At 59.7% G+C, this 8,797-nt stretch overlaps 1 protein-coding gene across 1 annotated transcript; it reads right to left on the bottom strand.

Moving 5' to 3' along the window:
• Positions 1-6: 6 nt before the first annotated feature.
• On the bottom strand, positions 7-8,558 carry MDFI (MyoD family inhibitor). Its single transcript, XM_023748862.1, has 5 exons — positions 8,554-8,558; positions 6,525-6,707; positions 4,772-4,873; positions 3,395-3,619; positions 7-332 (listed from the first exon to the last, which is right to left on the bottom strand). The coding sequence occupies exons 2-5, from the start codon at positions 6,601-6,603 to the stop codon at positions 76-78; spliced, it is 663 nt and encodes a 220-aa protein (XP_023604630.1). The 5' UTR covers positions 6,604-6,707; positions 8,554-8,558; the 3' UTR covers positions 7-75.
• Positions 8,559-8,797: the final 239 nt, after the last annotated feature.

Consider the following 8,797-nt stretch of genomic DNA (forward strand, 5'->3'; position numbering starts at 1 on the left):
GGGAGGGAGGACGGGAGGGGGCCGATCAGCTGGGAGCGCACGTTCCCCGGGCCGCCCGGAGCCCGCGGGGGGCGGTCAGGAGGAGAAGCAGAGCCCGCAGCACTCCATGCAGATCTCCAGGCAGTCGGCCGACTCGCAGCAGGCGTCCAGGATGCCGCAGTCCAGGTCGCAGGGCAGGTCGCAGTCGGCGCACTCGCCGGAGCCGCAGCAGCAGCAGCAGAGGCACGAGTCCTCGGAGCTGCAGGAGCCGCACGTGGCGCAGTCCAGGACGATGTTGCACAGCGTCAGGAACTCGCAGAACAGGCAGGACAGGATGCAGTGCACGCAGCAGTCTGCGGGGGGCGCGGGAGAGCGGGTGGGGGTGAGGCCGGGGCAGGGCCCAGCCCCCGCGGTCACTGAGCGCTTAGTGCCCGGCAGCAATTAAGCTGGAGCAACCAGTGGCTCCGGGAAGTGGGGGCTGTGAGGAGCCTGCTTAGGCACAGAGAGTGGCTGACACCCACCCACCCGGTCAGCTGGAGTGGGGGGTCCGCCAGGCGGTCTGGGTCCTGAGCTCTTAACCCTCCTTAGTCACTTAACCAACGGGCACAGACTGATGACTGTTCTAAGTGCTGGGCATGAATTAAACTCGTTTAAACTTGCACAACTCCATGAGGTGGGACTACTATTAACCCCACTCTACAGATCAAGAAACCGAGGCAGAGAAAGCACTTCAAAATATCGCCAGAGCCGGGGCAGCATGGCTCAGTGGTTAAGCCTGGACCTATGAACTGGGGGAGGGGGGCGGGTGTCACAGTTCCCATTCGATTCCCAGTCAGGGCACATGCCCGGGTTGTGGGCTCCATCCCCAGTGTGGGGCATGCAGGAGGCAGCCAATCATTGATTCTCTCTCATCACTGATGTTCCTATTTCTCTCTCCCTCTCCCTCCTCTCTGAAATCAATAAAAATATAAAATTATATATATATCCAGAATCCTCCCACGCTGCTAATCTCTGCCAGGGCAGCTGCTTCTCCACTCCCCGCCTTTGACTCCCGCTCCAGCCATCTACACCCCACACACCAGGGGCCCTTAAATACTTTGATGGGATTCTGTCCCTCTGTCCCTCCTGTGCTCAGAACCCTCCAGTGGCTTCTGCCTCACTGAGAGTAAAAGCTAAAAAGCTCAGAATGGCCCCCATGGCTCCATGTGATTGGGTTCACTCCTCCACTCTGTCCCCCGTGTCCCTGCTGTGGCCATACAGCCTGCTCCTCCTCCAGCAGGCACTACTCCCCCACCCCACCCCCAACCTGGAATGCTCTGGCCCCAGATAAACGCTGGTGCTCATTCCCTCCCCTCCTTCAGGGCCCCAATGCCACCCTCTTTAATAATGCAACCTGCCCGCCCCGCCCCAGCACCCCCATTCCGGCACCCCCACCCCCGTGCCCTGGCCTCCTTCACCTGGCCCCAGTAGGACTTGGCACTTTCCACCGCACTACACAGCTTTTCCTCCCACTAAGCTGTGCGCTCCACAGGGGCAGGCATCTTTGTCCCCAGAACAGTGCTGGACACGTGGTAGGTGCTGAGTAAATGCACGGTAAGTGAATTAATGCAGGAGCCCGCTCGTGGGCACCCAGCTGGTCAGTGGTGGTGCTGGGACCTGAACCCAGGCAGGCTGGCTCTGGTGTCCACACTCTGAAGCGCCCAGTGTGCTGCCAGGATGCTGAGCTGGCACCCCTGCCAGGGGCCAGGCCAAGGGGCAGAGTGTCCACGTCCCCTGAGTAGGTGGGCCCCTGGCACAGGCTGCTGGTCCTGTGGGAGTCTCACACTGCCTTGGAGGGTCTGACTCCTCCAGCCCTTTCCTGTGAGGGGGAGTGGGGTCTGGTACAGCTGGAACCCCTGCAGCTATCTGCAAATTGAAGAAGGGCGTTCTCTTCCAATGTAACTCTGATGAGGTCACCACCTTGCCTGAAACCCTCAGTGGCTTCCTATTGTCCTCCTGATAATCGATAATCGAAGTCCACTGGGCATGGTTTACAAGGCATCCCTGCCTCCTGGCCGTGGCCTGGCCTGGAGTCTCACCTCCCACCATTCCTCACCTTGAACTTCATAATCTAGCCACTCCAGCCATTTCTCACCTCTTTGCTAAATCCCTCACTAGATCCTCCTTCTCAACCTTTAAGCCTTGCTCAGACTCCTCCAGGGCCTTCCTAGACTCCCCTCCCTGGCTTTCTGGGCTGGAGTGGGTGTCCCCTGGGTTCCCATAATCCCCTGCGTGTGGCTTCATCACGATTTATCACACCATGTGGTGATTCCCTGCTGTGTCTCTCTGAGAGCTTATGAGGCCATGGACTGGGTACCCAGCACATAGCACAGAGCCTGGTTCATGGCGGTGCCCACGACACTGTCATGAATGAATACCTCTTTCATAAATTAACGGGCGGAATCTGCTCTGCGAGGTGGGGAGGTTTATGAATACGTATGTGCAAATGTGTGCACTGAGTCCTGTTTGCAGAGAACTAGGTCAGAGTCCCGCAACATGGACAGGAATCACTTAAAAAGTCTGGGGTAAAGGTCAAGCACCACTAAGCTACAGGCAGCTGGGACTCAGGCTGAATTGATGTTGGGGGAGGAGGGAGGGGCAGCTGCTTGCCCAGCGTGGCCCTGCAGAAGGCCTGGGTGTTGCAAGAACAATGGCTGGTGTATCCAGGTTCCTGACCTCCCACTGCACCTCGTAGCCCCTGCCGACCTCCCCAGTTAAGCTTCTACATCAGCCGTGGGCAAACTACGGCCCGCGGGCCGGATCCGGCCCGTTTGAAATGAATAAAACTAAAAAAAAAAAAAGACTGTACCCTTTTATGTAATGGTGTTTACTTTGAATTTATATTAGTTCACACAAACACTCCATCCATGCTTTTGTTCCGGCCCTCCGGTCCAGTTTAAGAACCCATTGTGGCCCTCGAGTCAAAAAGTTTGCCCACCCCTGGTCTAAATGGTGCATCGTTCTATTCTGCCAGGTGTCCTGTCTGCTCTCACTAAACAGATGGTCCACTCCTTGAGGAAAATTTCTGTTTCCAGAAACGGGACGGCTTAAGCTGGATTAGGCCACCTGGCTCCGTTCCTTGTAACAGAAACTCTGGGAGAGCAGGGGTGGGAAGGGGTTGGCCTTGAGAAGGCACATTTGCCTCAGTTTATCCAACCACCTTTGCAAAGTTCTCAGACTTGAGTCTTGCATCAGACTCCCTGGAGGGCTTGTTAGACCCCGGCTCCTGCCCCACCCAGAGGTTCAGGTCCAGCGGCCCTGGTCTGGGGCCGAGACTGGTACCCAGCAGCCCGGTGAAGACACTGCTGCTGGTCCCTGGGTCATGCCTTGAGGAACCCGGCTTTGGAGGCCCCTCGAGGGAGAGGTGGGTACTCACCTTCCTGTGCCTGGAGAGGGATCTGGGAGGCAGCGGATTTGGTGCTGCCCTTGCTCTTCTTGCTGCCCTGGCTGGCGAGAGATGGGTGAGCCTGCAGCTTCCGGTGGGCCTTGGGGCCACCCAGGGCACCATTCCCCGCCCGCCTGGCGCCGCCCAGCTCCAAGGGGTGGCCAGAGCCATTCGCCAGTAGTGGGGTGCAGCCCAAGGGGTTCCCCTGAGGCTGGCCTGGAGAGATGACGAGAAAGGGGGATGGAGTTGGGAGCCAGGCTGCGTTCCCCTCCTGCCTGCTTTGTCCTCATGTACCCCACAGTTCACCGGCCAGATGTGTATCCTGCAGAGGAAACTGAGGCCCGGAGAGCAGAACTGACTTGCTCAGAGGCCCACCAGGAAATAGCAGCAGCGTGGAGCCTGGCTCCGGACTCCCGGGCCAGTGCTCATTCCAGAAGTCAGAGGTGCAAGAGGGGCTCGGAGTGCTGGGCCCCCCTCCTCCCTACGTGAATCCATTCTCCTGACTCAGGGTCTGGGATTTGGGCAGGAGAGGTGGCGGCTGGGGGAGGGACCGGGACAGTTTGGCTGGGGTGGGAGGACAGCAGTGAAGTAGTTAACCTTCACTCCGGCCTCTGCCAAGCCCCCAGCTGTTCCTGCCCTTCGTGCGCTGGGTGAGTTATTAGAAACATCTGTTTGGAGATGAAGGCCTGGTCTGGAATTCGGGGGCTCCTCACAGCAGCCCCTCCATCTCCTCTCCTCCATGCCCTGCCCTGTCGGCCTCTGTGGGGTGGCTGGCGAGAGTTTGCTGAGGGGCCTTGGGGTCTGGGTGAGGAGGGAGAGAAGAAGGGAAGAGGGAGGCCAGCGGGGAGACCCCTGAGGCCAGGAGCCCCCGAGTCCCCTTCGCAGGCTGAGGGACTAGACTTCAGCTTTATCAGCGAGGTGCAGGGAAGCTGGCCCCAGAGAGCCCCCCAAACACCCAGTTCTTCCCTCACCCACTCAGGTCTGCTCACCTGAAAGGCAGTGCTGTTCATAAGCCATGAGGGCAGCTGTGTGTCGGGGAGGGGGCTGAGAAGGGGCACTAGCACTGGGAGCCCTCAGAGCAGGACCCGGGCAGGACCCATGGGCCCGAGGGCCTCTGTCAACATGGGGAACTTCCATCTCTCAGGTGCTGGGGCCTGGTCCCCCAACTCCCTCCCGGCCTGGCCTCTGTGTTTGAACTGTGGTAGGAGGAGACGGGCGGGGGGCGGTGGGGGGGGCGGTGACGGAGAAGGGAAGGCAGCCTCAGTGCCTGGCGAGGGGCTGGGCCTTCTGGGAATGACAGTAGCCACACCACTGAGCACTTACTGCTGGTCGGCCACTAGTTAAGCCCTTGACCTGCTAATTACTCACTCGCTGGATCCTCTGGGTATTGCTCCTGGGCTGTGTCCTCCCTTACGGACGAGGAAACTGAGTCCCAGAGAGGCGCAGTAACTTGTCCAAGGCCCACAGCTCCTGTCAGAGGTGGACCAGCCTAGAAGCTGAAGCTGAAGCTCACAGGCCACAGGCAAGGAGGGGGCAGAGATTGGGAGACGAGGGACTGGGGAACAAGCTGCTTCTAGCACAACCATCAGCTGTGACTGGTGCCAACAACATGGACAGGAATGAGCTTTGTTGCAAGAACAATGGCACAGTGCTAAGAGCTGTATGTGTAGGGATGTCTTTGAGTATCAGGAGAGACTTATTATTAGTCCCATTTCACAGATGGCAAAACTGAGGCCCTAGAGGATAAAACTCGCCAAGAGTCCACGTCTAGGAGAGGGAGGGGGAGGGGATGGAGGTTGGGAGAAAGGAGCAGAAAGGTGGGGAGTCTGGCGGGATGGGAGACCCGGCTCTGGAGAGGCTCGGAGCTGGAAGCCTTCCGCCCTGAGGCGTGGCTGGTGCCTGCATCTGGGTAAACAGGGGTAAGGGAAGTGGCCAGGCCTGAATCATCATGCCCCCACCTCTTGGCCCCATGGGGGTGACTGAGCTGAATCCTTGGCCGGCCTCAGTGCCCCCTGCCCTGCTGCCTAAACATGGCACAGTGGCCAGAGGGCGGGCATGTGTGGTGAGCTGAGGGCCCTGGGGGGTGTGGGCAGACACAGAGCTTGCCTGTGGCCAGAGCAGTGGAGTGACCAGGGGGACTGAGTCACAGAGCAAACACCCAGGGCCCATAGACACAGGAGTGACTGTCCAACTCCCACCCAGACTGGCCACTGTGCTGACCTCTTTCCCTCAATTCTGCTGGTGGGCATGTTTGGAGGGGGCTGAGGGCAGTGCGCGAGCAGGATTTAGCAACCCTGACTTCCAGGGAGTCCAACTTCGCCCCAGATGCCCTGCCTGGCAGCGGCGGCTCCCGGCTCAGCGTGCCAGCCGGGTGGGCAGGCCCAGGAAAGAGCACTGGGTCAGGAGACCTGAGTCCCTCAGCTTATGTCCAGGATGAGTGGTTCTCTGGGCCTCGGTTTTCTGGTCTGTAAAATGGGCTTGACAATAGCCAAGCTGCTGCTTGACAACAGACGGCTGGACAGCACTTGGGATCATTCAGGGAAAGAAAGTTGGAAAGTGCAGCTGTGTCTGCAGATTGGGGCATCTTAGTAGTAATTACAAAGCAGTTCTGGCTGCCCCTTTCCCCTGCTCTTGAGGGTGAAGGTGGAGAATGCTCTTCCTCCCAGAACTCCTTGGAGACCTCAAACCAAGCCTGGGAACCAGACGGAATTTTGCTCCTTTCTGCCCAGATGAACCGGGGGCTTCTCTCCTTCCTTTCGCCCTGGATACCCTGAAGGCTGGTGCTGCGCTGGGCTCTGGCTGCCCCTCCCTGGTCCCTGTGCCTCTTTCCTGAGCCCCAGGCTCTCTTGTCCTGCGCCATGTTGCTGGGTTCCTGACGTCCTTTGCCTGTGCACACTCATTTTGAACTAATGTTATACTAATCATCCTGTGCGTGGAGATCTTCCTAGACAGAAAGGACAGTGACTGTGCCATGCACCTCTCCACTGCCCACCCTCCAGGCCCGGCTCTGTGCTAGGTTCCCAAGAGCACCCACTGCATTTCTGCCAGCCCATCTGGACTGCATTCCCCACTGTCACCCCTACGAGTTGCCACCCCAACTCCCCGGCCCCCTAGGACTCACGTGTCACAGCTTCTGTGGGGACGTCGAGGTCAGTGCTGCCCAGGGCCTGGGGGGCCCCAGGGCCATTGCCTTGAGGCATGGGGGGTGCCTCCTCCTCCAGGGAGCCCTCTTCTAGCACTGCCTCCACAGGGTGAGTGGGTCCTGTTCCTGCCTCCAGCCCAGGCAGGGGCGATGGGGTCTGGGCTGGGGAAAAAGCAGACGAGCGAGGTGTTTCCCATGCCCTCCTGTGTGCCCAGCCCTGGTCCCCTCCCTGCAGCCTGAATTGCTGTGAGCTCTCATTCTTGGTCTCTTTGTACAGTTACCCAGCCTTTACCCTACCTGGCAACCGTGCCAGACTCCAAAATAGACTCCCAAACCGCAGCGCGTGAGTGAGCAAGGGTGTGCGAGCGTGTGCTCGTGTGTGCCTGCGCATGTGTGTGCATGCGTGTATGTGTGGTGTCAGGAGAAGAAGGGGAAACACAGTGCAGGAGAGGACAGCCAGGTGGTCAGCGATGGGGAGATAGGGACAGGCACCAGGAGTGACAGCGAGAGAGAAGGAATCAAAGGGACAGTGACAGGTAGAAGCAAAGATAGAGCAGCAGAAGGCGGGGACTGGGCATGGGAGGGGAGAGCCCCAGAAACCCAGTGACAGGCAGCCTGCGACAGGAGGGAGACTCAGCAACAGAGCGAGAGTAGCAATGGAGAGAGAGATAAGACAGGGTCAGAGGCAGAGGCGAAGGAGAAGGGAGCGCGATACAGGCTGAGCGAGAGGGAGACAGACAGTGAGAAATTGGGTCAGAGAGAGGAAGACAGCAAGAGAAAGAGTTCGAGAAAACCTAGGCTGAGGCCTGGATTGGAGGGGCAGGAGCGACAGGGAGAGGATGAGAGGGCTGGGAAGAGGCGGGCTGCAGCCACATGTAATTACAGTGACCAGCTCAGCCCTCTGCACGGTGGGCGGAAGGAAGGAAGGGAGCCACCTTCAAACCCACAGCTCCCCAGGCGGCAGGCGGCAGGACTGGGCCCCTGGGCCCAGGGGAAAAGGTTGGGGGGATGGGTGGTGGAGGGGGGAGGCAGAAAGGGGCCCTGGTTCTCACGGGGTGTGGGAAGGCCTGCGGGGAGGTAGGGCGCAGGGGGGTGAAGGCAGGGTCACGGGGCCAAGGAGCAGACTGGGCAATTACAGGGTGCAGGGTGCCGCCTGAGCCTCCGCAGACCTCAGCCTGTGCAGCGGGAAGACGGGGGCCTCGAGAGGGTGCCCCACATGCCATATGGGGGGCAGGGAGACATAGAAACAAGAGGCTCAGAGGGACACAAACCAAAAGGGCACAGGGAGAGGAGAGGGACTTGGGGAGACAGAGAAAGATGGAGGGAACGGGCGGTGAACCCCAGAGAGTAAAATACAGCCACGCGAACACACATCACAGAGGCCGAGAGAGAGGCACCAGAGGGACAGAGAGAGCGGCAAAATCTAGTCTTGGAAATAGAGACAAATCAACGGTGAGGAACACTGGGGCTTACAGATGGGGCACCTCTCTGAGCTGTCTCCAAAAGGAGTGGGGGAAAGAGAGGAGGGAGATAATGAAGGTTGGGCTCGCAGGTTTGGGGAGAAGGGTAAGGGAGGGGGGGACTCTCAGGGGCTCAGCCGCCTCCCTGGGCCCTGAGCATCCCTCTATGGCTCTTGACCTTCAGAGAGCCCTGAGCAATTCTTGTTTCGAAGACCCTGGTCTCCTATGACCAGGGGGCCAGGCCCCGGAGGCCCCAGGGGGGAGCACAGAGGGCGGCAGGCACGCTCACTCTCACTGCTGCCCAGGGAAACACAGGCCCTGCCTGGAGCCAGGAGCCAGGGCCGGAGGCAGAAGTGGCTGGGGAGCCAGCGAGTTCTGGGGGACACCAGAGTCATGTGTTGGGAACCCCTCATGGTGCCCCCTGCTGCTCTGCGGAGACGGGGTGGGCTCCGTCCAGCCCTACCCACTCTTTGGGCCATTGAGAACCCCCTCACCCTGAGTAAGGAGAGAGAGGTCAGATGGCTTCTGGAAGGTCACAAGGCTGGGACCTGGGACGGGGTGGGGAGGGCGAGTGGAGATGACACGAAGGAGGAGATGCTGCCTGCTCGATGGGCCTCTCCTCGCCCTGAGCGCATCTGCAGCAGCTCAGACAAGACTTTCAGGGCTGAGGCCCAGGTTGTGCGTGAAGGCGGGGATCAGGGCTTGGGTCCTAATTCCCTGGAAAGAAGGGGCCTGCCCAGCTCCGGCCTCTGGCCCTGAACAGGGAGCGCTGACGCTCCCTTTGGTAAAAGG

This window comes from Myotis lucifugus, unplaced genomic scaffold, assembly GCF_000147115.1.
Source record: "Myotis lucifugus unplaced genomic scaffold, Myoluc2.0 scaffold_1959, whole genome shotgun sequence".
Taxonomy (NCBI): domain Eukaryota; kingdom Metazoa; phylum Chordata; class Mammalia; order Chiroptera; family Vespertilionidae; genus Myotis; species Myotis lucifugus.